The sequence below is a fragment of the Fusarium redolens genome, assembly GCF_020744475.1.
Source record: "Fusarium redolens strain MPI-CAGE-AT-0023 chromosome Unknown BKA55scaffold_1, whole genome shotgun sequence".
Lineage (NCBI taxonomy): Eukaryota > Fungi > Ascomycota > Sordariomycetes > Hypocreales > Nectriaceae > Fusarium > Fusarium redolens.
Window position 1 is genome coordinate 4,971,568 of NW_025763664.1, and position 27,045 is coordinate 4,998,612.

A 27,045-nucleotide genomic window follows, 5' to 3' on the forward strand; every position below is an offset into this window, starting at 1 on the left:
CCTAAACCTAGGAATTATACCCTTATAGCGCGTGCAAACATGCATGCATACGTATTTTGGTGGCTCTGTAAACAAACAACTCCCATAAGTGTGATAAATGCCGTATACTCTGGCCTGGCAACAACCATGGTCCAGGAATCACATCGCAATACGGCATCCCATTTCCCTTGAACAAAGACAAGCCAAAGTCAAACCTCCAAGTCTTGGAGGAACAGACACACAAGACGCCGAGTGTGAGAAAAAAAAAACATTGTTGTACAGAGTAGTTTTTTGATGCAGTGCTGGAAAAGCACCTGTGTCATCGACTGCTGGACGAAGTTGGTCGTGGCGAAGTAGATTGGCTGAGGTTGAATGTTCCAACTAGCTTAGGAAAGGCCTTGGCAAAAGCATCACCCAACTTCCAGTTATCCAGGTTCCGTAGATGGCGCTCAAAGACGGGATTGATCATGAGCTCATCACTGTCTGGGTCCTGAAGTAACGTGTCGGTTTCCTCGTATGGCCAAGACAACGAAAGAGTTGTGGTAAATGGGACAAAGAAGTTATCAAAGGGGTGTAAGAGCGGGTTGTGATCGCGAACAAGATAATCTCGCATCTTAGGGAAGGGAATGTGGTCAAGCCAGGCAGCATGTGGGATGGTGAGCTGGGAAGGACATGGTGCCATCCATTTTGGGAGCCGATCATAATTCTCCTGAGTAGGCTCTATTTGCCAGCGCATGACAAGAAACATGATGTAAAGCACGGCTACGCGCTCAGGGAGAGTCGAAATGTCGGGAAAGGTGGCGAGGATATCGGTGAAGACTTTGGAGAGAGGGTGGCTGTATGCGCTGTTGGCAGGGTTGAGAAGTGATGAGACAGAAGGATAACGAGGGCCAACAACATCTTGAGCAGGCAGCCCATCCGCAGCACGTTGACGACGTTCGCTGAGGAAATCGAGTAGTAAAGAGTCAAGGGGACAGGTCGGTGGGCAATTCTTGATAGGGGTTGCATGGTCGGTAGTGCCGGGTTCACTGCGAGGGACAGGTCCACCAGCTGTACTCATAGCAGGACTATAGCTAGGACTGTGCGAGCTTTCGGGTGTGTGGGCAGCCGACAGTGTATGATGGGACGGGGGTTGGTGCTGGCCTTGCTGTTGCTCCTGTGACGGTTGGCCTGGCTTTCCTTGAGAGCCCCAGCTTGCCGACCGACTATGCAACGCACGCTCTTGATTCACGCCTGTCCAGTCATGCTTCATAGGCATATGGCGGAACTGCGGCGTGTCTTGGGCGCCATTAACACCATTCTGTATACGGTTCACCCGCTGAGATGGTTCCAGTAGGAATTCTAGTCCAAGACGTTCAGGACCCATATCGAGTCCGTGTTGGAGATTGCGGCGCTGTTGAGTTAATTGGCTGGCAGCCTGAGTTTCACCAGTGGTTGGTGGTCCAGTGGGCGGGTGAGGAGAGTGGTGATGTTGAGGAGGCGCATGGTGCTGCTGGTGATGCCAGTGACTTTGACTTGGTGGAGGGTCATGACTTGGAGGAGACGCAACACTGCCGGGTGTTGAAGCAGCGTTTGCATTGTTGTGGTGATTGTTGTGGACGGCCAGAGTAATAGGATGCTGTACGGGGGGCGCATACGTCTGAGCTGGTGATACATATGCCTGTTCGATGCCAGCTACACGCTGTGTTAGTCCTGAATAAAGGGAGAAAGAAAACGAGATGCTTGCCTTGACCAATAATGGGCTGAAGCATGGCAACTATGCCAGCTAAACGACGCTTGATGTCGGCATTCTCTTGCTCAACAGCTTCTTTGGCACGAAGAACGCTCTGTAATTCTTGGTAGGGTTGCTGGTTGGTGAGTTCCTGGATCTGGCGCTGAAGGTCCTCGATCTGATTCTTGGTCCGCTCACGAATAGCCCGCTGAGCCTCACGGTCTAGAATGGTGTTAGCGGTGTTGAATATATCTTATCAAATACGATGAGACCAATGGGGTAAGTCTCGAGACAGGAAGGGATAGACATGAGAAGATCAACAGGAACAAAGACGATCATTATTCGTCAGCAGCATGAGTGCCTGAACGGTGATAGGGTGGTTGATATGTCATATCACCAAAAAGGAAAGAAAAAACTGCACTCACCATTCGCTCTCTTCTTAGCAAGTTGCTCAGGTGTCAAATTGGCGACACCTCGACTCCCGGGACCTGCCTTCTTCCTCCTTTTTGCGCTATCATCACCACCACCAGCGGGTGAACTAGGGTTGACCGCGTCAGCGTCGCGTTTGAGGGAAGCCGAATCATCGTCCGGGCCAGGGCCGAAGCCAGCGGGACTCTGAACGGTGCCTGGGGTGTCGGGACCGGAGGCCATCGGAGCGGAAGCGGGAAGAAGCCCCCGTCTCGGAGTGGGTTTGTCCTCGGCAGTTGAAGCGGAACAAGACCGAGGCGAGAGGGAAAGAGGCTGACTGAGACGGAACCGATGTTTGTGTCTGAGAGTGTGGGGATGAGTTGTTGTGTATCCACTCGCTCGGCGAGCCAACCTTACCTCAACGAGGTTCCTTGCCTTTCAGACAAGAGGAAAACCTCTTCCGACCTGGCAAGGAGGGTCCTGCCTCGTCTCGCGTCTAATCGTTCCTGTCTGCTTCACTTGCTCGCTCGACTTAACGAGTCAGGACAAAGCAATGCAATGCAATGTACGACACGACACGACACGACCCGGCAAGGGGAGTTTTAGGGGAAATAGTCCGGTAATGAAGATGAAGGTATCCAATCCCTTCTCACCTGTGGGGTCACTCCCCTACTCGATTCTTCTCTGCAGCAAGAAAAAAAGGAAAAGGCGAGACCAGGCCAGGCCAGGGGCTAGATCGAGTACTCGCGTCGGTTGCACAGGCACAAACAAACCAGAGCAAATCAATCGATTAACGACCGACCGGGTCCATGGAAACAATTGTAACTGGAAAGAGACAGGGCACAGCTTCTGAGGGGGGACTGTTGACTCATAAAGCCCGCCAGCTCCAGGTTGAGAACGAGTCATGGACACTCACAAGATTGGACTTGAGGGGTGAACCATGAACGCACAGACCACGAGCCACCGTCGAATCAGGTGACTCGGTAATTAAACGAAAACTCCCCCAACAAGATACCATCTGGGAATAATAGCACCGAGTATGACCGTGAGAATAAGCGCACTGACATGCATGCATTTTCTATAGGAGATCTTGATTGTTTTCATCGTGATGAAGGTGGAGTTGATCCAAAATTTCCAATATTATATATCAACGTTGGCAGGTAATTCATGTCTCTTTAACCTACTAGCGTAGTAGTTCCGCGACAATCTCGACCTCATCTCAAGTTGTCTACCCTGTGATCCTGAGTTCTATCAAGAAATGTTAATGAGACATGGAATTATTGCCTGGGGGACTCCTTATTTCACATCGCCAGGTTGTATGGCATTGCATCATAAAGAACACATGCATCAATACTGTGATGGTACAATTACTATAAAGCCGCCAACAAAACAAGAATATCCTCTCTCCAAACCTCTTACATCCATGCGGTCCTATCCCACAAAATCTCTACCATCCCTTGCCTTGTCCTTTTGCGTGTGTCTCGTCTTCAAGCTCATTAAGCACCCTGCTATAGCCATACAACCAACTGCCTATATTCAACAAACCCAATACGTGGTATTCCCAAGTCCAACGTCTACTCCGCCGATGCCCTTGCAAGAGCCTCGTGCAGGTGAGGTGGGAATCTGTATCGCAACTGACTGGTGTAAGTCGTCAAATCCAGCGTCATCTGCTTCAGTTGATCCACCATCAATCGTCGTGTTCCTTCGTTGCCGCTGAACTGGCCGCTTGTGAGCTGCTCTCGCTGGCGAACGCAGCAAATAATCGTCCACATTAATAGGTTGGGCACGTTAATAGACACGGGTTGTGAGAGTCCAGAAAACTTTGAAGCGTATGCTCGGATGGTACTGCCATCGCCTGCTGCGTCCAGAGGGAGGATTTCGAGGCTTCGGATTCTCTGTTCAATTCGTTAGCATAATTCATTATACGAGAGATTTGTAAACTCACGTCGAGGCACTGAGCCCACTGTCCGGATTCCACCAATCCCTTGATACTGCTCATTTCGAGTAGCACCCGGCAAGCGACCTTGTTCTGGTCCTGGATCCTTCTATAGAACATGGCGTCTCGCTCGTACATGCTCATCATGGTCTTTGCCAACTCGACAGGATCATCAATTGCTGCCAAGCTGAGACTGCTGCCGGCGTCGGCGTCTTGTCCACCAGCTCGGGGCTTGACAGGCATGAGACGCATGGGGTCTTCGCCAATCTCCAAAGATACAGCCTCACTCAATGCACGGCTGACAATTGCAACGACAGTATCATACTCACCAGCCAGATGGTACAGTAACACAGAGTCTGTGGTGCGGCCGTTCTCATCCGCAAAACTGGCGGCCTGAAGTGTGACAGTGTTGACAAAGTCGTCCTCAGCATCAAGTCCAATGAGAGGACCGCGCTCCTCGATGATACCACGGATTCGTCGACCATCTGGTCGGATATCACCAATCAACTTGCTGAACTCGCGTGTCTCGAGAACCAACTCGCGGAGAGCTTCGTGGCAGAGGCTGCCGTGTCGCTGGCCAGCTTCACCACCAAGATCCTGGTTCAAGCAGATGAGGGTCAGATAGTCCACAGCAGACACGACATCAGCGGCTCTAAAGTCGCGAGTGTAGTAACCAATCATGCGACCAAAGTTGATCTGCGGTAGGTTCTTGGTGCTGTAGCTGCGCAAGTCGTTGGATGGTGACATAGCGTCGCTTGGTCGGAGCAGACCGTACAACTCGAGTGCGAGACCAAAGTGCACAGCATCGACATACGAGAAGGGATACAGGTAGGCAATGGCATCTTCAAACATACCTGAGAGAATCTGCAGGTAGAAGAACATGCCAAAGCTGCCATTGCTGTCCTCGGAGTTGGCCTTGGGGAAGTGCTTCAGACCGATTTCTCGGATGCTAGACTGCAGCTCAGCCAAGCCATATGACTCGCCAGCCATCTCGATCGTCTTATCGCCTTCTCTCGCCAAGTTGAACTGAAGCCAAATCCAATCATTGATATCTGTGTTAAGTCCGTCTAGGTTGCGGTTACCGAGCTCGATACGTCCGATAACCTTGTAACAAGCCATGCGGAAAGGATCAATTGAGTTCTCAGGGGCATTACGCGATCGCTGGATGTACTCGTTTGTGCAACGATCCAGAAGCTTTCTGTTGGTGATACGACGATCCTCACTGGCAGCGTAGTTGTTCAAGTACGTAGCAAAGGTTCTATCAATGCCTCGGAACTGATTGGTGTTGTCGTTGACATATTTAGCCGCCTCGCTGACATGTCCCGAACGGAGTAGATAGAAGACAATAGCCCAAACATATTCGCCCTGAACCTGCTGAAGTTCAGTGTTATCGGGAACCAGATCCTTCCGTGCAGACCGTAGTCGGATGTACGCCTTGACTTTGCTGACAATATCGGGGAGACCTCCGAGCTTCGCCTCGTGAGGATGCTTAGCAATGAGGGACTCAACTTCGCGCAAGAACTGCTTCTCGAGGAAGACATTTGCGCCACTGAGGATACGCTTTCGCATCTCGACAGCTTTGGCTGAGTTGGGGTTGTCGTTGAGATACATATCCGCAAATTCGCGCTCCCGGGCCGTGGCATTGTTGAGTGTCGTCTCGGCATCAGGGTTCTCGCCTACAATCTCCATGACTGCAAGGTAAGCCTCAACAAGATGTGGCGCATGGGGTTCGTGAGACTTTTTCTCAACAGCCGCGAGCTCAGAGAGAATGGGATAAGGTCGCTTGAGAAGACGAGCTGTGTTGAGGTTGCGAATCTTCTCTGACAAACGCCCTTGCCTCTCGCGAAGCACTCTATCGTCAGAGGAAACACGACCATCCAGACCACCAGACTCAGAAGAGCGATCGACATCTGAGAAATCAGTTGTATGCGCTCCAATTCGGCTAGGTGTTCCGATGACAGATTTCTGAAGTGTCGACCTGCCAAGAACACTGGCCCTGCCGGTTTTTGCCGCAGGGGCCTGGCTCTTGCGCCTAGATCGACCGAAAGCGCTCTGAGATTCACGGCCAGAGGTAGCAACGTCCTCGCGAGGCGAAATTCCAAAGTGTTGGTAAATGCGCTTTCGTTGCGCCTCCCACTCCATTGTAACATTATCTTCGAGGAAGTTATCAAAGTCGCGAACCGATCGATCGATTCCGTCAGCAATCATGCTAAGAGTCGTCTTGGTCTGGAGGTTCGATAGGTATGTTTCGACATCGAGTTCGCTAGGGGCGTATCCATGGGTAGTTCGCTCAGTGCGACCAGCCTGAACATCAAGGAGGCCAAGATCCTTAGCAGCAACACCAGGATCAACGCCAGAGGCTGCAAGGAGATAGTGAGCCTTTCCACCAAGAGGTTTGTCGCTAGGCTTTGATTGGAGCTTCTTCAATCGATGTCGCAAATCGCCCAAACCAAGCTCGAGACTAGGGAGGTCCTCCATGTTGGCCTTACCATCAGCTTTCTGGCTTTTGGCAAAGAGACTGTCGAAATATGCACCCGCTGGCTGTGATTGCGATTGTCCATTGGGGGCCTGGCTGGCAAAAAGACTTCCTCCCAGGGTGCTTCCGCCAAGGGTGCTTGCACCAAGCATCGAAGGCGCGTTCTGTTGGGGTTGCTGCTGCTGCTGCGGTTGACCGAACAATGAGGGCTTTGCAGCTGCCGCAGGTTGCGCTAGGGAAGAACCAAACAGCGATGGCTTCTGTTGCTGCTGCTGAGCGCCAAACAGACCGCCTGTAGCTCCACTCTGCTGAGTCTGCGCGGCTTGTCCAAACAGTCCAGTGCCAGTTCCGGTACCCGTGGTCGTGCTGGCTGGCTGTGTCGTTGACTGACCGAAGAGGCTGCCGCCTGTGTTACCGGTCGGCTGCTGCTGTTGTTGCGGCTGTCCGAAGAGGCTAGTACCTGTGGTAGCTGGTTTGTTTGCGCCCAGTCCTCCAAACAAGCCTCCTCCCGTTGTTCCGCTTTGTTGTTGCTGCTGATTCTGGGCATTTTGACCAAACAGACCACCACCTGTTGCTCCGCTCTGCTGATTCTGTGTTGTTGACCCAAACAGTCCTCCGCCTGTTGTGCCGCCCGTGTTGGCTCCTCCAAACACTGAACTGCCACCAGTGTTGGTGGACTGTCCGAAGAGTGACATGGCGCTTCGTTATCGATAAATACTGTCGGAAAGAAGGCGATCGTATTTACTCGGGTTGTATACGAAACGATGAAGTGTTGATGACAGACGAAATGTCTGAATATGTGGTTGAGAAAATATAAAAAAGCCTGGTCAACAAAGAGAGAAAGGCGGCGCGTTTGGATCTAGAAATTTAGGAGTGGGTCAAGGCTGGGATGAGATCCTTGGAGGTGAAGCTTTGTCCAATCAGAGAAATCGTTTGCTCCTAGGCAACGCTAGGCAAACTGCAGTCAATGCTTAGAGCTCCAGCTTTCAGCCAGTAAATTTCAAGCTGGAAATGTTTGTGATACACCGAGATAATACATTGTAATTAACAAAGAAAGAAATCAATTATTCTATTTCCTTCACCCTTTTTAGGGATACGCCGTCGTATCTACGCACGTAAGATCATTAATTACTGGCCTTTATACCAAATTCCGACGCCAATTGCATAAACCCAGCGCTCATCAACTTCATATCACATCTAATACACAAGCTCAACCACTAAGCACCATTAGGAGCACCATTGAGACGTGCCCTCTTAGAAGCCACCTTGTCGATCTTGTTGCGGTATTCCTGCTGTGCCTTGCACATGTCCAGGAAGATTTCATACTTGGCATCAAGAAGAGCCTTCTCATCCTCGTTAGTGCTGGGATCGACCAGTCGACCTCGCTTGCTCATGCGATCCATGATGCTCCAGAGAGACTCAGGCTCACTTCCCTCCTTGGCATGACTTGCTGCCTTGGCACCGAGCATGGCAGCGCCGTGAACGACAGCAGCATTGACGTAACGTGGGATAAGGACAGGCATGCCGCAGGCGGTTGCTAGAAGGTTCATGAGAACAGGGTTCTGGCACTGGGAACCAGACATGAAGATGGAGGAGATCTCGTGCCCGGCATTGTTCATCTGCTCGATGATTTGGCGGGTCTGCAATGCGATGAATTCCATGGTGGCGTAGTACCAGAGAGCCATGTTGTCGGTGCTCTTGTCACTGTCCAGTCCAATCATACTGCCCTTCATGTTGGGATCAGCGATTGGTGAGCGGTTACCCCAAAGGTCACCATAGAAGAAGTGGTGACGGCCCAGGTATGAAATTGAGGGAGCGCTGTGCTTCTCAACCATCAGCTCAAGGTGAGTGTTGAGGAAATCATATATATGCTTGTCCTCAGCCTTGGCAAGGGCGCATGTCTCATTGTAAGCGGGATGGATATCAAGCATATGTCGCAGAAGCTCTCCAGTCGCGGACTGACCACCTTCAGCCATCCAAAACTCGGGCAGGAGGACATCACGGTAAGGACCCCAGACACCAGGTACAAACACAGGTTCCTTGGACAGAGCCAAGTGGCATGTGGAGGTTCCTGCAACAGCAGCCAAACGAGTGAAGGCTTGGGCAAGATCATTGTGGGGTACAGCAGCGTTGAGCTCGTCATCTCCAAGATCGACCTTAGCGCCCACAGTTCCGATCCAACCTGCATATGCGTCGATGACACCGCTACCCACAGGGATGCCCATGGGAAGACCGAGTTGGTTGGCAGCTAATCGACTCAGAGTGCCTACAGGCTCGCCAGCGCTGACATATGTTCCATTCTGTGAACCTCATGGTTAGCTTCTGGTGTATGAAAAGAAGGGGGAAGCAGAGAAAGCAAGGGGAGAAAATATGAAAAGGCTCACCACCCCGTTGACACCACCCATTTGCTTGAAGTCGTCCTTGGTAAGGTCGTCAAGACCAATCTCATGGTAGAAGTCCTCTTGCCAACCCTTGACGCTACCGTCGACACCCACAGGGACATAGCCCTGCTTGCAAACAACACTGCAGTAGCTACGAGTCTCGTTGCCAGTAGCCAAGTGTGTAAGAGCATCGGCAAGATCATAGAACTTGGCACGTGCGAACAGCTCAGGCGGCATGTGGTTCTTGAGCCAGAGAACCTTGGGCATCTCCATTTCAATGCTCATTTTTCCACCAACATACTTGAGAAGCTTGTGCTTGGTGTTGTTGATCTTTTCGGTCTCTTCAACAGGTCTGTGATCGAGCCAGAGAATGACGTTCCGGTCATTGCCATCGTTTGTGAAGTCTGGGCCGGTGACGGGGAGTGGTTCGTCGGTGTCGTGGGCGAAGACAGCGAGAGAGCAGGTGGCGTCAAAGCCAATGCCCTTGATGCTCGAGGGGTTGACTGTGGACTCGCTGACAACGCGGCGGACACATTCGCAGATGCATTGCCAGATATCTGTGGTGGATTGTTCCTAGAGGCGTCAGATTACGATGGGCATGAGGTTGCGAGTACAGCTTACGTAGTAGCCAGTCTCAGGCTGCCATAGCTTGATGTTCTCTGAGGCTAGAGCTTTGATATCACCAGTTTCGTCAATGATGCAAGCACGAGCAGAGCCAGTACCGACATCGACACCGATGTAGTGATCCTACGCAAGACAAGTCAGCCATGGCACGATGTTAACCTTCCACTACCGCCACCAACGGTTGAAGGGTGTATTTCGATGAACGCATACCAAAACTTGAGGAGGTCTATCCATTGCGAAGAAGATGAATTAGCAGCGTTGCTTGGAATGTGAAAGAACGACGAGATGAAGAGAAACCTACTCCATGACTTTGATGGGCTTATGGTTGCTATACATAGTTTTATTTCTGGATCACGGCGAGACAACGTTTATTTGTCCGATGAATAAGCTCCAGGGCTTGGGCTGGGTAAAACAAAATTCCCAAATGGGGAAGACGATGAGTGAGAGAGAGGGGAAGAAAGATTCGAAGAGGTGTGAAGCAGAAGCAGAAGGCCGAGAAAGGAGGCGTCGTCTGAGGCGGAGGTGTCACCCCGCGAAAAGCAATAAAAGTCTGGAACTTTGAGTAGCTGAGGGTGTGTAGCCAGTGATGGATCACTCAGCCTTAGCTCGAGATGGGCTGGATTGAATTCGTCTGTAATGCTTGGTAACTCAATTCATAAACATGAATAAACAGATGACGTTGCTCTCGGAGGACAAGAGAAGAGACCTCATGTATATCTATCTATGATCTAAACAATTGAATCGATCATCAGACGATGTGGAACCTCGTCCCAAAAATAAGCTCGTGGACACTTTTTTATTATGGACTCTCTCTTCTTCTCTCAGCATCTCGCGATTCACCACAAAAAAAAGAGAGGCCAGTCATGATGGGGAGAGCTCCATTGTCTGCCATGATGGATGGAGCTTTGACATGTTCTGAGCCCGGGGAACCCCCACCAAAACCCACTATTTTCAGGGCGGGGATGCTCGGGATGCATGAGCCTAGAGTGAGGAGGACGTGGGAGGCAAAGCCAGAGGGTGTGTTGAGATACCAAGAGCTCTAGAAGCTGAGAATTGCTGCAGGTTCTCCCAAAGATGGAGAAGCTCTGCAGCTGAACGTCAGTGCTACTATTCAGTGGCGTCCTCAACTGCATCACTCTCATAGATTCTCTACCCTTTTCTTCTCTTGAACCGTTCAAATGTTGCTGCCTGAGCTTGGGTGGGGTTCCCAAGCCACCCAGAACGGTCCATCAGTCCATCTCCAGGCTAGTGATAGATTTCATGATCTGCCATTACCATTATGAGAACTCATGATGAACAATAACAGCATCAAATACATGGGGTGTATATAAAACACAACTTGGCAAGAGAAACAAAAAGCAAAGAGGACTATTCCTTGCTTCGTTGATCACCAATCATGAGACCGATGTCTAAGCATCCATTGACTTACGAATCGCATATCACAAACATCGGTATTCACCATATCCATCTAGGTTTAAACCACAAGAAATTTGTTGACGATGATGCCCAACTCAACAAGATATTACCCCTTAAACGACTGCCTAGCCTAACCAAACCTAACCGTTGGCACCAAACTCTAGATATACAGTACTCTTCAGAGTAACAATTGTCTAAGCGACTCTCACGATACGATCGACACCTCTCCACTACAACTAACCAAAAACACACCGCCTACTTTGATATCTCCTCTGATAATCATCCATAGTAAGATGATATGATGTGGCGTTAACTTCCATCCTCTTCTTTCGGCCGAAGCGGGGTGGAAAACACGAGAAACAAGACAGGACAAGAGAAAAAATTCATAGTGTCCGATGACCTCCAAATGATCCTGGGACAGGGATCATCTGGCCTCCACTGTATCCGGCAATTCCTATCGTCCATCCCGAGGGGTCGGTTTAGCGCACTTATTATAGCGTTACAGCACATTACAGCGGGATGCTGAAACTGTTCCAGCCATCAGGTCCGGAATTCCAGATCCGGTTCATCCGTGATGCATGAAGCAATTGGCCAATGGCATTTGATGATCTTCGCTCACCGAGATCTTGTGACTTGCTTGGCTGTGTCTTGTGCGGTGAGTATCACCTTGCATCTGGTCACCTTGATAGGGTGGGATAGGTCAAGACAGAATACACCACACGATGGTCAACGAAATGCAATCATGCTATGCTATGCTATCTTCCCTTCTCCCAACGCTGTTATCTTACAACTCATGAGCTGATGAGCCTTCAACTACCATGCATATGCAGTCAAGGTTATCACATGAGACAATCTCCTCAGCTTGAAGGAACTGTTTCCTCAACCATCACGCCAGATCAGCCCTCAACATCTATTACAGGCAACACACCGCTCTCATCCAATTCCCCGTCTTGAGTTTTTGCTGCCTCTCCCTGGTCTTACTTCCTGAAACACAAACTCCCCTGACCATGCCTAAATCACTCCCGGCAGTCCATATCACAACCCATTGCTAGGCGTGAGACCGAATACCTATACATAATTCATAAATTCGTCACTCATTATTGGGATACTCCTGGCCTTCTACCAGGATCACCACTGTCAGCGTTGCCGCGTACGCTTCACGAATGGCACATGCCATACTGCATCCTCGTTAGCAACAGTCCAATGCGCCTCTGTCACATCGTATCAGACTTACCATGTTCTCCGAATATCGGCCACCACGGCACTGAGACCCCAGTGTGAACACCAGGCTCGTGCCAAGACTTCATTATCGCGGACTCCGAATGCTTCCACCACGAGAACCTTTTCATCGTCGTTCTCATCTTCTTCCTCAAGTGCACCAGTCTGCATGAAACCGTTTAATGGTGCGTGGTTGTGGTTGAAGCTCTGACTGAACATGTCCCGGTAGGGACCTCGCATCATGCCTGGCCCTGGGCTTGATCGCACACTATGCAATTGCGGACCCCCATACAAACCTCCCCAGTCTCGCACTCCAACGATAGAATCTACACGGATTGACGTGTAGATGTAGTCAAAGAAGAGCGGATGTGGCCCATCAGAGCAAGGCCACGCAGCTACGAATGAGACATCGTACATGAGTTTCAATGGCCATGACACGCCATCGATGGCAAACTGCACTGTTGCGTCAAACAGTCGCGAAAGCCCTGCCGCAGTGGGGGCATCCCCAGGTCCGTCTGCTGGCTTGAGACTTAACAGCTCTATCCGTACCGTGTCAATAGCATCTTCAGGACCGCCTTTCGGGCGCACTGGCTGGTAATCCTCTACTGGGTATGCATCAGCAGCAGGACCAAGCGGATCAGAACGCTCTCCCATCGATTCGACATCCTGGGGGCTCATCCGCTGTATCGGTTTCCGGCTTCGAATTCGTGCGATCTGGGTCGGGTCAAGATCTTTGGTAGGGCGCGCAGGGCCGATCCAACCAGCAACAGCGTGACATGTAGGTGCTAAAACTTTACCCACGATCGAAGTGGCCGACCAATATGTGTAGCTGTTCTTGTACTGAAATCCGCAGTGAGGGTGCATGTGTGAAAGAAGCGCGAGATTATCAGTTGCACTGTCCGGATCAAGATCCAGGAGAGTGTTCATTATTAAAAAGGGGAACGTTTGCTATTTTCAGTCAGCCTCTACTCATGGGCAGAAAGAACCATTTGGCGATCAGTAGGCAGGAGGACTTACACCAGGCAGCACAAGACCACTAAAGAAGGCAAACGCATCAGAGCTGACCTCATCCAAAGCCAACTCCGAATCCTTCTGTTTCATATTATCAAGGGTATCGGCTAGGTTGGGCCATCTCATCATCTGAGCAAAGCGCCTCAACATCCTGATTTGGCGCTTCTTTAACTTATACCGGAGAAGAACTGGGCTTGTTAGCAGCAAACTCTCGTCGGTATCGAATCTTGGTGTCACTCACTCTCTTCAGGTGTCTTGCCAACATCATCAACACGCACGAAATCCTGCCAACGACGAGCCAGGGCCAGATTCCACTGTATTGACGGGGGTATTTGTGATGTCAACTTCTCCTTTGCCCAATCACTGTGTTGATCTGACTGAATGCGCAACTCAAGCTCCAGACTCAGCAGAAGTTGGTGAAAGAACTTGTGAAACTGCTCCTCATTCCCTGGACTTCTGTCGAAGATAAAGCGTGTAGCAACTTGATTCCGAGGGTTACTAAAATCGATCCAGTCCGGGCGAGAAAGAACCATGATAAGGTCCGTAATCTGCTTGTCGAGGGTCTTGTGAGGGTTGAGAAACTTCTCGGGGTCCCTCAAGATACGCTTGTAAAGAACGCGGTATAGCAAAGATTCATCATCGTCCTCAATACCATGCCGTAACTCCTGCAGTCGATCGAATATACTTTCAAGACTCATGGTGCGAGGCATGACTCCCGCATCTCGGAGAGCAATTGAAGGTGGAAGGACACTAGACATTGAAGCCCATTCGTTTAGTGTGATGGTTCCAGGTAGGTGACCAAAGAAGAAAGCGAAGCTTGGTTGCTCGAGGGTCTCCCATGGCCGTTCTGCGTAACCATGGCCTATCAGGCGTAACGTCATGAGCTGTGTCATGGAGTCGTGGAGGTTAGAAACATCGGTATTGTCAGAAGTCTTGCCATCACCTCGATTTCCACTCGACGTCGTATAAAGAGCGTAGAATTCTTCAGGTTGGTGCGGTATAGGTCGTTTGTGGCCTCTATGCGAGGGAGCACCGCGAGCAACTAGTTCCAGGGCATGTTGATGAGGTAGTTCATCGTTCATAGAAATGCCATAAGGTGGCCATGTTGATTGAGGATCTCGAGCGCGAACCGGGCGTCCATTCGACGGTCTAGATCCGTTTGATGCGCGGGACTTGTTGAGAAAGCCGGACGACTTGGACCGTATTGGGGAAGACCGGGGTTCAGGCTCGGGTTCGGGTTGTCCTCTTTTCGGTCTGCGGCGCATATTGGACTCGTCTTCGGCAGTCGGAGGGCGCTGATTATCGTAGGTAAGATCGGGAGCTGAACCAATACTTTGGCGAAATGGCGCATGGCCTACGTCGCCATTACTAGCACGACGAGGACGATGGTACTCTCTAGGCTCAAGGTCTTTGGGCTATAAGTGACAGTATTAGCGATATGGTCAACATTGTGCCTCGGCGAGATCGGAGCTGTAGCTATAGCTCCATACGTGTTACAGCTGGAGCTCGAGCTCGGGAACCGAGGTTTCCGATGTGAAGAACCCCAAATCGAGCTCCAAGAACATAAATCAACGCCACTGTGGACGTTGTTGCTGTTACTTACCGGAGGTTTCGTCGAATGTCTTCTAGAGCTGGCCCTTCGGAGCATACTCCAGAGACCCTTCTTTTCGCCCTGATCCGTCATGATGTCATCAGGCGCAGCGCGACTCCAACGCGACAATCGATATTAAAGAAGAAGTTGAAAAAGTTTAGAAGAGGCGCATAAAGTCGAGAGTCGCAAAGGCGTGGTCGCGACGCCCAAGGCGCGCTGAGAGATAAGACACAGAGAATTGAATGAGCGTGGAAAGTATGATAGACGACAAGGGTTCCCATTAGCAAGCAGAATTGACGTTGCACATGATTGACGATGTGATGCTATCCCCGGCTCTTTTTCTTTGAAGCACAACAAAAAGACGAAGAGTTCTCAAGTTTGTTTCTCTGTGGAAGAAAAAAGAAAGAGAATGGAAGCGCCCTGCGTTAAGTTGAGGCAATGCGCAAGCAAAGCAACAGGGGGACCCCACGCCAGCCTGTTCCCTTTTTTTAGTGGCGCGTCTTGCAGCAGATTTGCGATGAAATGGTTAATCCGAGGCGGTCGAGATTCGAGGCAACCAAGGATGTTGTATCGAGATATATAATAAGAGGGATCGGATATAGCAGGAGTTGAATTTAGAGGTGGTTGGAGGTTGAAAGTCAATCAAAACGTTAGAGGGGACGCTCCAATAACAAAGTCGCTATAGAAACTACCAACAGTTAAGTTATACTTTTAACAGAAAGTGTCTGATGCACAGCCGAGCGGACGCGCAGTCAACATGCAGCCATTCAAAGATATCCAATTGTTTGCTCACTGCGATACCCTCATTATTCTCTCTGAGCAACTGCACTGGAGCCAAGACATTACACAATGACCTTGACAATCTACAGTTGATTGCCTTGTCTCATCAATAACTCAAACCAACTCTCCAGTTTCTGCCGAGGTGTCACACTTCGTATAAACATGCATGGCCAGCCCCAGACCTGCATGCAGCTTCTCAGGGGTATCCAAAACTTGCATAGAAACATTTACACAGACAACTAGACTGCTTAAATGCATCTATTGCTAGTAATAACCAATCCTTTCTCTAACTAATCATGCAAAACACCAACGAGTATGCAGCATCTAACGCCCATCCTATCAAAGCCCGTGTAACTTAGACCATACTATACACCCTCCATCTCTTTCGTTCATCCACTCTGGGATTACTTGAGATCTTCAGACAGAAGTTCTCCTAGGCTATTCTTATCATCCTTGAATTTTCCAAAAGCCTCCCGATACTGCAACAACCGTTAGTTTCAATCGGCCACGAGAGGAAAAGCACAACTTACCGCAAAGAAAAAGTTGAGAATAAGCACAACCATCAGTGAGCCACTAATAATCATGGGTCCGAGCATGTTGTCAAAGTCCTTACCGCTTCGCTCCACAATCATGGTTCGTCTGATTCTCAGCATTGCATAACCCCAGATGCCGGCAAAGATAGCAATGAGAACAAACAAGAGACCAATGACAGAAGCGACTGTGTTCGCGCCAGCTGCTGTGTAAAGACCAACAGCCAGACCGCCCTGAAGGATACAGATATGCTGCCACTTAAGGAAAGTTCGCTCGTTGGCAAGCCAAACCTTGGGCTCAACCTTAAGCTCGCCCATGTTCTTGATCCATTCTGTCGGCGCAACTACACCCTCTGGCAAGGGCTGTTGAGATGCCCGCTTCGCCCTTGAATACTTGGACAGTGAGAATCCTGGGATAACAGACGAGAGCGTTCCGTAGGACCTCTCCTGCTCTGACTGTTGCTGAGTACTGCTCTCGCCAGCTTCTTCTCCGTTCGCTGGAGTAGACGTCCGCCTGTTAAGAGCTTGGGCAATCGAATCCTTCGACATGCGTTCCGCGAGATAGGACTTACTGACTGGCGAGCTTTGGGTCGGCTTATAGGATCCAGACTTAGCACCCGCTCCAATCAGACTTCCCACGGCCATAACATCCTCATGCCGTTGAGCACGTCGCTGCTCTTCCTCTTCAAATGTCTTCTGAGGGTCCTTTCGAATATCGGACTCGAGATCACTAAGCCAGAAAGGCAAGTTGTTGACGTAGTCCTCGAAGAGAGCTGCAATACCATGCACAAACTTGGAGAAGCGAGGGGTAGGGTGAACCAAGTGAGAGGACATCAAATCCTCAACCCATGTCGGGTGCTTTCGTTGACCATCCTCCTTCAACTTGATCTCAAGAAGGGCATAAGGGAAACGGTTGACCTCGCTCTGGTTCATATTTTTGAAGGGATAAGTCATCTCACTTTCATCAATGTCCAGACGATGCCACTCATTTGGATCACGGCAAGGGCGGCTGGGATCAAGAGTGTCCTCACGGATGAATGCCACGTCGGTATCGATGGCAATACGAATGCGATCGTCAGCGGGCTTCTGGAAAGCGGTTCGAACGTAGTTGGCTCTCAGAACAGGGCTGAGACCCTTCTCCTTGACGTATTTTTGGATGTTGTTGACAGTCTCCTGGAATTGCTCAATCTTTTCAGGAGCAAAGTTCTGTCTCTTCATCTTCTGGATCGCCTTCTCCGGGTTGTATTCGCCATCCACAAATGACTTGACATATTTGTCCTTGATTGTGAACTTGAGGTCCTGGCTGCCACCCTTGTCATCGACAGTCTTTTGCTCGACGAAAATCTCGGGCCGAGTAGCCAATTGTCCATACCAGCGAAGTCGCAGGGACGTTGCTTCGGATTTGCGGTTAACCTTGTCACCATAAAGCTCGAATTGCTTATTATCGAAGTACAGTGAAGTGATAGATGGAGAGTCGCTGCCATCAAGCTCCTTGGCGGACTGCTCGCTGTAAACGAGAGCTGGTAGATGCCGAAGGATGACAGTCTTGACCTCGAGCAAGTTATCAGGATGGACCCAGACTATAATTGAGTTAGCATAGTACAACAAAGCTGGGGATGTCTTGAATTTGACTTACACTTGTGAGCTGTGTAGCGCTCGCCATTGTGAGTCTCGCCTTGAGACTCGAGATTCAGGGGAGGCAGCTGCTCTCCGCCATCTTCGAGTTGTTGCCTAATGGCAAAGTACATAATGGACAGCTTGTTGAGTAGCGGGGAGTAACCAGTCTCAGAGTTGAAGGGTCGCTGAGAAAGGCTCAACTGCATCATAGGTCGGACCTTGTAACGGTCTCCTCGCTTGCGATCGTGCTTCTTGATGATCTTGAGGAAGCCAGTGTAGTTGATGCTGCTGTACTTCTTGAGCTCACGGACCTCATTAGTGATCTCGTCAAGCTCTGATTCCAGAGTGCGCAAGCGGGAAGCCGAGATCTCGCCCTTTTGAGGAGCTCCATCGTCTTCTGAGGACTCGACAGGAGCCAGTTCCTTGAGCTTATCAAAGGCAGCATCAACTCGTTCCTTGAGAGCGTTAAAGCGTTGCTCTTGGAACTGAGCGACCTTCTCGAGTTGGTTGTTGAAGATCTCTTCGCAGAAGCGAGTCTCGTCCTCCTCGGTCCACGGCTGGTTATCGTCATCGGCCACATCCTCCCTCAACAAGCTCTTGAGCTTCGCATAGTCGATGTACTTATCCTTCCATGGCTGATAGATGGACTCGCGGAGGGTCCGACCGAAGCGCATTGTGGGTGGATAGCAATTGGAGCTTCACGGCGAGATAGACCGATTATTTCCAAGCAGGCGACCAACAGGGCGATATGTAGGGCGAGATAGACCGTCGAGAGATCGTACCTGAGACAAGGGTAAAGCGTCGAGGAATTCGGAATAGGTTCAATTGCAGCGCATGACACAATGATGATGTAGTTCCGTCGAGAGCGGATTAGAGCTTCGAGACGCGGCGATGGAGACGAGACGGCTGAAGCGAGATAATGATGTCTAGAGATGCTAGGCTCGAGGTAAAAAAGATACACGACGATATTAGAGATGGCAATCGAAGTTTGTTGTTGTGACGTGCGAAATGAAGGTGCACGATAACACAAAATAAGTTACAGCTGTAGTTTCAAGAAGTTGAACGAGAAAAAGGCTGGGCAACAGCCTAATGGATCAACAGACTGCCCTGGACCTGGACCTGACGCCAGGACCCCACTAGCGGAAAGCAAGGCAGTGAGCGTTAGACTACCTACAGTATGGGCAGCATCCACTCACTACAAAAACAGCTCTTCAGCAGCTCTTCGGTGTCCAAAACAGCTGCTGAAACTAACCCTCAGTGGGAAATGGAACCGTAACAGACCCATAACCCGCTGGAAACGACCTGGCAGCTTGATACCCGTTTCGCCTCGGTTCTGCTAACCCATGTTGAATATGTCTCCAATTGCCCTATCAGAACTTACCACTTACACACGTGTTGCCGTGGATGCATCTAAAATCTAGGCGCATATCATTCCCGTCTGTCTAATCCCTGCTTCTGCGTGCATTCATGTGTCTCCATCTACGCACGTGAAGAGAATTGGCCGAATAGTCTCAATTCATGGCATCAAATAACTTTTGTTGGAGAAAGTTGAAGAATTTTCTGTCATGAAAACCCCTTAAGATTCTTCGTATTCAGGCTCTTTCATGGCATTTCACTGTCTCTGTGGTAAAAATTGGCTTTTGACTAGAGTTTGCAGCTAAACCAGATTCAAATAAATCATTTCCTTAGCAACGTCAATAGCACGTGAGTTGCGTTGCATTGCTCAAACCTCCAGCCTCAATATCACCAACAGGCTCAATGCTTGTTCTCTTGGTGATTGCGTGGTTGACTTGTTTGCCAATTAAATGTCTCTTGTGAATATGCCAGTTGAGCTCGAGTTGACAAGAGGGCACGCGACCTGTCTTTGATGCGAATTTGGCCAATGGCAGCGGTTTATCTATACTCGCATAAACACAGAAAACGACACTGCATCTCTGGGCTTCCTCAGCGAGACAACATCTCACAAAGTAGAGAAGTGCCACGAAGTTGCTAGCTCCGACACTTCATTTCTTAGGGTCTTGGACTAAAGAAAACATAAACTTTCCTAAGTTTAGGATTATCTTTCCAAGGTTTTCCCAACATTCTCCTAATCTCCCTAAAACATCACAGATCCGAGAATGGCCAAATCAAATATTCTAATAATCTGTCGTAGCCAACAGTCTTTCAAATTGGTATAACTAATACATTCATCATTCCTTAACAGACACCTTTATCAAATCCGATTCCATAGTCATGGTATCATCCTGTATCCGATCCGTTGCTCCTATGCCCCAAATAGAGAGTAAATAAAGAAACTATGCAAATTTCATTTAAGCCTCGACCTTTATCTGGCTGAAAATCTCCTGCGCAGTGTGCTTGGTGATACCACCAGTGACAGGCAGGTTGGTGTACTTCTCGAGATAGAGGTCAATCTCGCGAGCAGCCTGGCGACCTTCGTTGATACCCCTGAGACCATTGTTAGTGATATTTCTTCAAGTGAATATATATGGTTAAACTTACCAGACAATGAGGGATTGACCACGGCGAGCGTCGCCAGCAGCGAAGACGCCCTCAAGGTTGGTGCTGTACTTGCCAGGGGCAGTCTTGACGTTCTTGCGAGCATCCTTCTCGATCTCGTCACCAAGAACGCGAGCCTCAGGCCCAAGGAAACCCATGGCAAGGAGGACGAGGTCAGCAGGGAAGAACTGCTGAGAACCCTCAACCTTCTTCATGTCCCAACCACCGCTAGGAGACTTGGTCCACTCCACACGGATGGTGTTGATGCCCTTGACCTTGCCAGAGCCATCATCCATGAATTCCTCAGACATGATGCAGTACTCACGGGGATCCTTGCCAGTGTGCTGGCGAACCTCTGTGTGTCCGTAGTCAACACGGTAGATACGAGGCCACTGAGGCCAGGGGTTGTCGTTGGCACGCTCAGGAGGAGGCTGAGGCAGAAGCTCGAAGTTGGTAACGGACTTGGCACCGTGACGGAGAGAGGTACCGATACAATCGTTACCAGTGTCACCACCGCCAATGACGACAACGTCCTTGCCCTTGGCGGAGATGTAGGTGTTGTCACCAAGTTCGGAGTCAAGGAGAGACTTGGTGTTCTTGTGGAGGAACTCCATGGCGTAGTGAATACCCTCGAGCTGACGGCCCTTGATGGGAAGGTCACGAGCAACAGTAGCACCAGTTGCAATGACAACGGCACTGTTGCTGGCTCGGAGGTCGTTGAGAGAGGGGTGGCCCTCCTCACCAACAGCAACACCAGTCTTGAAGATGACTCCCTCAGAGGCCATGAAGTCGGTACGGCGCTTGACAATACGCTTGTCAAGCTTCATGTTGGGAATGCCGTACATAAGGAGACCTCCAAGACGGTCAGCTCGCTCGTAAACAGTAACCAGGTGACCGGCACGGTTGAGCTGATCAGCAGCGGCCAGACCAGCAGGACCGGATCCAATGATGGCGACAGTCTTGCCAGTGCGGACCTTGGGAGGCTGAGGAACCATCCATCCCATTTCGAAACCACGGTCAATGATGGCGCACTCAATAGACTTGATACCGACGGGGTCCTCGTTGATACCCAATACACAAGCACCCTCACAAGGAGCCGGGCAAACACGGCCAGTGAACTCGGGGAAGTTGTTGGTCATGAGGAGGCGGTTAAGAGCATCCTTCCATTGATTTTGAAAGACGAGTTCATTCCATTTGGGAATGATGTTGGAGATAGGGCAACCAGTCTCGGACTGACAGAAAGGTACACCACAGTCCATGCAACGAGCAGACTGGTACTTGAGCTCGTCCTCGTCAAGACGAGAGCTCAGCTCAGCCCAATCCTTGAGACGAGAGTTGACAGGTCGGTACTTCTCCTGGCGGCGCTTGTACATCTTGAAGCCTCGAGTCTTGTCGAGAACAAGGGCACGCTTCTTCTCGGCAGCGTTGTCACCAACAGCCTCCTCAAGATCCTGGAGCTTAGCAACCTTCTCAGACTTCTTGTGCTGGACGCCAGAGACAGCAGGCAGGTTGTACTCAGCACGCTTGGCCTCAGCAGCCTTGGCAGCCTCTTCCTCGAGGACACGCTTGTAATCGACAGGGAGAATCTTGACGAAGCGAGGAAGGGCTCGGTTGAAGTCAACAAGGATGCGAGCAGCACGCTCAGAACCAGTGTAGTGATGGTGATCCTCAATGAGACCGCGAACGAAAGCAATCTCAGCAGGGTCCTCGAGACCACTGGCCTCAACCATCTCGCCGTTGAGCTTGGAGTGGAAATCACCATGAACATCCAAGATGTAGGCAATACCACCAGACATACCAGCCGCAAAGTTACGACCGGTAGATCCAAGAACAACAACGCGACCGCCAGTCATGTACTCACAACCGTGGTCGCCAACACCTTCAACAACGGCTGTAGCACCGGAGTTTCGGACAGCGAATCGTTCGGCGGCAACACCACGGAAGAAGCAAGTACCAGTAGTAGCACCGTACAAGCAAGTGTTACCAATGAGGATGTTCTCCTCGGATTTGAAGACGGCGGAGCGGGGAGGGTAAATGATCAAACGGCCACCAGACAAGCCCTTGCCGACATAATCATTGGCATCTCCCTCAAGCTCAAGAGTGACACCAGGAGCGAGGAAAGCACCGAAAGACTGACCAGCGGAGCCCTTGATATTAACATGGACAGTGTCCATGGGCAGTCCAGCCTCACCATATCGCTTGGAGATGTGGTAGGAAAGGGAGGTACCCATTGCTCGGTCAGTGTTGACAATGTCACACTCAATTCTGGAGGGAAGGCCCTTGTCGAGAGTCAACTCAGACTCGGAGATAAGCTTGTTGTCGAGTCGGACGTGGAGCTTGTGGTCCTGCTTTCGGACGTTGAAGGTGGCAACGCCAGGTCGAAGCTTGTGAGCAGGTGTCAGGAGGAGAGACAGATCAATGTTGGCTGTCTTGTTGGTTCGAAGGTCATCGCGCATCTTGAGAACCTCGACGTGCCCGACCATTTCGTTGATGGTTCGGAAACCAAGCTGGGCCATGATGGCTCGGAGCTCGTTGGCAACATAATAGAAGAAGTTGATGACGTGCTCGGGAGTTCCGGTGAACTTCTTGCGAAGCTCAGGATCCTGGGTAGCGATACCAACAGGGCAAGTGTTCAGATGGCACTTGCGCATGAAGACACAGCCCATAGCGATAAGAGGAGCGGTGGCAAAGCCCCATTCCTCAGCACCAAGCAGACAAGCAAGGGCAACATCACGACCAGTCTTGAGCTGACCATCAGTCTGGACAACAACACGGCCACGAAGATCGTTAAGAACCAGTGTCTGGTGAGTCTCAGCCAGACCCAACTCCCAAGGAAGACCAGCGTACTTGATACCAGTCCATCGAGAGGCACCAGTACCACCATCGTGACCAGAGATCAGGATGTGGTCGGCCTTGGCCTTGGCGACACCAGAGGCCACGATACCGACACCGACCTCAGACACAAGCTTGACGGAGACTCGGGATCGAGGGCTGGAGCACTTAAGATCGTAGATCAGCTGCTTGAGATCCTCAATGGAGTAAATGTCGTGGTGAGGAGGAGGGGAGATGAGACCGACACCAGGGGTGGAGTGACGGGTGCGAGCAATAGACTTGGACACCTTGTGACCGGGAAGCTCACCACCCTCACCAGGCTTGGCACCCTGGGCCATCTTGATCTGAAGCTCGTCGGAGTCAGCCAGGTAGGCAGAAGTGACACCGAAACGACCAGAAGCGACTTGCTTGATGGCAGAACGCATGGTGTCACCGTTGGGCATACGCTGAGATCGCTCGGGATCCTCACCACCCTCGCCAGTGTTGGACTTGCCACCAAGACGGTTCATGGCAACGGCAAGAGTAGAGTGGGACTCCATGGAGATGGAACCGTAAGACATGGCACCAGTGCAGAAGCGGCGGACGATATCAGTCCAAGGCTCGACCTGGTCGATGGGGACAGGAGTGCAGTCCTCAAACTTGAAGTCAAGGAGACCACGGAGGGTACAGTTCTTGATTTGCTCATACTCGGAGCGGGAGTAAGCTTCGTAGGACTTGTCGTTCTTGGTGCGAACGGCATCCTGGATGTTGGCAATCGAGGTAGGGTCGTTGACGTGGGGTTCACCACCATCACGCCAGTGGTACTCGCCAGACTCAGGAAGACCAGAGGGGAGAATAGTCTCACGGGTGGGGAAACCACGCTCGTGGAATCGGAAAGCCTCCTCAGCAATGAGCTCGAAAGTCATACCCTGGATACGAGAAGCAGTACCCCTGAAACATCGCTCAACAACGGTCTCATCAAGACCCAGAATTTCGAAAATCTGGGCACCCTTGTAAGAGGCTAGAGTAGAAATACCCATCTTACTCATAACCTTGAGGATACCACCGTCACAAGAATGCTTGTAGTTGTGGATAAGAGTCTCGTTGGTAGTCTTCTTCTTGATGAGACCCTCACGGTTCAACTTGAGAATACACTCCATGGCAAGGTAGGGGTTAATGGCATCAGCACCGTAACCGAGGAGGACACACATGTGGTGAACCTCACGAGCCTCAGCAGTCTCGACAACAAGAGCAACCATGGATCGCCACTTGTTGCTGACAAGGTGGTGGTGAACCATAGCAGAAGCGAGGACAGCGGAAACAGGCACGCGGTCGGCGGAGGTGTTGCGGTCGGAAAGGACAATAACACGGTCGCGAGCCTCGATGGCGGCGGAGGCCTCGTTACAGATCTCATCGAGATGCTTGATATAACCCTGAACACCTTGGTTCTTGGGGAAAGTCAGATCAATAGTCTTGACAGTCCACTCGGAGTACTTGTTGGACATGTTCTTGACGGCATTAAACTCCTCGATGGAGAGGATGGGGCTGGGAAGCAGAAGACGACCGCACTGGGAAGCGTCCATCTCCAGCAGGTTACCCTGGGGACCAACATAACACTCAAGAGACATGACAATGGACTCTCGAATAGGATCAATGGGAGGGTTAGTGACCTGAGCGAAGAGCTGTCGGAAGTAATCATAGAGGAGACGAGGAGCCTGGGTCAGACAAGCAAGGGGAGCATCGTTACCCATGGATCCCAGAGCTTCCTTCTCATCAGCGGCCATAGGAGCGAGCAATAGGGAAACCTGCTCGTGGGTATAACCGTAAGAGAGGAGAAGGGGGTCGGCCTGGATAGCCTTGTCATCCAGCTTGGGTGCAAGGTCCAGGGCCTGCTCCATAATCTCAACGACCTTGGGCAGAGTAATCAATTCACTATCGAGCCAGGCTCGGAAGTCGTATCGACTTGAAACAGCCTCCTTCAACTCCTTGTCATCAATAATGCGACCAGCCTGTGTGTCAACCAACAACATACGACCGGGCTGAAGACGGCCCTTCTGGATGACAGTCTCAGGCTCGACGGGGATGGTTCCGACCTCGGAAGCACAGATAATACGGTCATCGTCCATCACGTAGAAACGGCAAGGTCGGAGACCGTTTCGGTCAAGGTTGGCACCACAGTATCGGCCATCGGCGAATGTGAACAGAGCAGGGCCATCCCAAGGCTCCATCTGGCAAGCAGCCCACTCGTAGAATGCAGCCTTCTTGGGGTCCATGTGCTGGTTGCCTTGCCAGGCCTCAGGAACCATGAGCATAACAGCTTCGGGAAGAGAGAGAACGCCATTGATGGTCAGAAGCTCGAGAACGTTATCGAAAGCAGCAGAATCGGAACCACCATCCTCGACAACAGGGTACATCTGCTCGAGCTCCTCCTTGAAAATATCAGACTGCATGACGCCCTCACGGGCGCGCATCCAGTTCTTGTTTCCTCGTAGTGTGTTGATTTCACCGTTGTGGGCAGCCCATCGGAGAGGCTGAGCACGGTCCCATGAGGGAAATGTGTTTGTAGAGAAACGAGAGTGCACCAGAGCAAAGTGAGCTTCGTAATCAGCGTTGACAAGATCGTGGTAGTAAGAGTAAACCTGGACGGGAGCGAGCTGACCCTTGTAAACGATGTTCTTGTTTGAAAGGGAGCAGAGATAGAACCAGTTGTGAAGACCAATGCTCTGAGTGGCACGCTTTCGAAGGATGTACAGCTGTCTCTCGAACAGGCGTTCGTCAAACTTCTCGGGGTCGGTCATCTCAGGAGCATTTCCAGTACCGTAAGCAGAGGCCAAGACAACAAAAGGCTGAGCGATGATGGGCTCACGCGATTTGGCAGCAGGTCCTAGAAGAGTCGAGTCGACAGGAGGCCTTCGCCATCCCAGGACTCGGAGGCCCAGCGACTCGGCAACATCTTCCAGCTGCCTCTTGGACTCTTGAAGAGTCTCCTCGTCGGGCTTAAAAAACAGGTTTCCCACGGCGTACTGGCCCAGGGGAGGCAGCTTAATGTCCTCCTCCTTCTCAAAGTTCTTGATGAAGAACCGGTGGGGGATGGATGTCATGACACCAGCACCATCACCATCTCGTGCATCAGATCCCACGGCACCACGGTGGGTCATGTTGCAGAGGAGGTTACGGGCATCACTGACAATCTTGTGGCTAGGCTTGCCCTTGATGTGGCTAAGAACATGTTAGTGAGGCTATGATGATCATCTGAGAAGTAACTGACCAAGCAAAGCCGACACCGCAAGCATCCTTCTCATAAGAAGGGTCATAGAGACCCTGCTTCACCGGCAAGGCACCAGCCCACGAGTCATTGTTCTCAGTCTGATACTCATAAGGTATGTATGGTTGTTGCTCGGCTTCGGTTTGAATCTGTCGGTCGTCGAAGTCCTCGTTTAGGCCCATGCTAGGCAAGGATTCGATCGAACTTGGGTGGGGTTGTGGGGGAGTTCGGTGGGGGATGTAGGATCGCGGGGCACGTTGGTAAGAGCAGCTGTAGCCACTCTAACGGAGATCTAGCATTAAATCAATTAGCACGGATAAAAGGAAGATATGGCAATTAAACGCGCTGCGTGTAATAGGCTGTAGGACCGGTTCCGATGAGCTCAAACAGGTTCCGAAAGGTTGGCCGAGGCAGTCCGGGGTTTGCTGTTCATTGAGGGATCGCAAATAATAATAAAAAAGCTGGTGGCTCCGGCATCGGGTAGAGATAAGGAAATCTGACGATAAACTCAAAGTCACCAGAGAATATGCCCCGCCAAATTGCGCCCGCAGCTCTCACTACAGCCTCTGTTTCTGGCTGAATGGTTTTGCGTAGCGCTCTCGAGCGAACAGCGACATGACAATATGGCAGTGTCCATTTCATAGCATCCACTTCCAAGACAATGCAGGCTCTCGACCAAGCTTCTGAGCTGTCTTATTCGGGCCATCGACCCACCAAATTATCGGCGGTCTGCCGGGCGGGGCCCTTGTCCTGGCTGCATCAGAGTGGGATGTTTTAAAGCAACAGGGCCAATGA

At 50.9% G+C, this 27,045-nt stretch overlaps 6 protein-coding genes across 6 annotated transcripts; all 6 read right to left on the minus strand.

Moving 5' to 3' along the window:
- Positions 1-298: 298 nt before the first annotated feature.
- Positions 299-2,341, minus strand: BKA55DRAFT_588963 (uncharacterized protein; the record flags this gene model as incomplete). Its single annotated transcript, XM_046194863.1, has 3 exons — positions 299-1,653; positions 1,706-1,912; positions 2,116-2,341. 3 exons carry the CDS (start codon positions 2,339-2,341, stop codon positions 299-301), a joined length of 1,788 nt encoding a protein of 595 aa, XP_046057316.1.
- A 1,101-nt stretch (positions 2,342-3,442) lies between these two features.
- Positions 3,443-7,355, minus strand: BKA55DRAFT_552033 (Nup93/Nic96-domain-containing protein). Its single transcript, XM_046191404.1, has 2 exons — positions 4,044-7,355; positions 3,443-3,993 (listed from the first exon to the last, which is right to left on the minus strand). Exons 1-2 carry the CDS (start codon positions 7,203-7,205, stop codon positions 3,673-3,675), a joined length of 3,483 nt encoding a protein of 1,160 aa, XP_046057317.1. The 5' UTR covers positions 7,206-7,355; the 3' UTR covers positions 3,443-3,672.
- A 372-nt stretch (positions 7,356-7,727) lies between these two features.
- BKA55DRAFT_495942 (uncharacterized protein) lies at positions 7,728-9,749 on the minus strand (the record flags this gene model as incomplete). Its single annotated transcript, XM_046186327.1, has 4 exons — positions 7,728-8,810; positions 8,895-9,464; positions 9,513-9,638; positions 9,726-9,749. 4 exons carry the CDS (start codon positions 9,747-9,749, stop codon positions 7,728-7,730), a joined length of 1,803 nt encoding a protein of 600 aa, XP_046057318.1.
- A 2,198-nt stretch (positions 9,750-11,947) lies between these two features.
- On the minus strand, positions 11,948-14,844 carry BKA55DRAFT_497891 (uncharacterized protein; the record flags this gene model as incomplete). The annotated part of the gene is made up of 5 exons (XM_046186503.1): positions 11,948-11,999; positions 12,166-13,097; positions 13,167-13,348; positions 13,402-14,575; positions 14,764-14,844. 5 exons carry the CDS (start codon positions 14,842-14,844, stop codon positions 11,948-11,950), a joined length of 2,421 nt encoding a protein of 806 aa, XP_046057319.1.
- A 649-nt stretch (positions 14,845-15,493) lies between these two features.
- On the minus strand, positions 15,494-18,796 carry BKA55DRAFT_53416 (VTC domain-containing protein). Its single transcript, XM_046189564.1, has 3 exons — positions 17,698-18,796; positions 16,062-17,641; positions 15,494-16,010 (listed from the first exon to the last, which is right to left on the minus strand). Exons 1-3 carry the CDS (start codon positions 18,350-18,352, stop codon positions 15,936-15,938), a joined length of 2,310 nt encoding a protein of 769 aa, XP_046057320.1. The 5' UTR covers positions 18,353-18,796; the 3' UTR covers positions 15,494-15,935.
- A 1,191-nt stretch (positions 18,797-19,987) lies between these two features.
- BKA55DRAFT_495866 (uncharacterized protein) lies at positions 19,988-26,432 on the minus strand (the record flags this gene model as incomplete). The annotated part of the gene is made up of 3 exons (XM_046186315.1): positions 19,988-20,123; positions 20,178-26,204; positions 26,254-26,432. The coding sequence occupies 3 exons, from the start codon at positions 26,430-26,432 to the stop codon at positions 19,988-19,990; spliced, it is 6,342 nt and encodes a 2,113-aa protein (XP_046057321.1).
- Between the last annotated feature and the right edge of the window lie 613 nt (positions 26,433-27,045).

Coding starts and splice junctions, on each gene's coding strand:
- BKA55DRAFT_53416 (XM_046189564.1), bottom strand. CDS start 18,352: ATGCGCTTCGGTCGGACCCTCCGCGAGTCCATCTATCAGCCATGGAAG. Junction 17,642..17,697: donor GCGCTACACAGCTCACAAGT/GTAAGTCAAATT, acceptor ACTCAATTATAG/TCTGGGTCCATCCTGATAAC. Junction 16,011..16,061: donor TTCTCAACTTTTTCTTTGCG/GTAAGTTGTGCT, acceptor CGGTTGTTGCAG/TATCGGGAGGCTTTTGGAAA.
- BKA55DRAFT_552033 (XM_046191404.1), bottom strand. CDS start 7,205: ATGTCACTCTTCGGACAGTCCACCAACACTGGTGGCAGTTCAGTGTTT. Junction 3,994..4,043: donor AGTGGGCTCAGTGCCTCGAC/GTGAGTTTACAA, acceptor CGAATTGAACAG/AGAATCCGAAGCCTCGAAAT.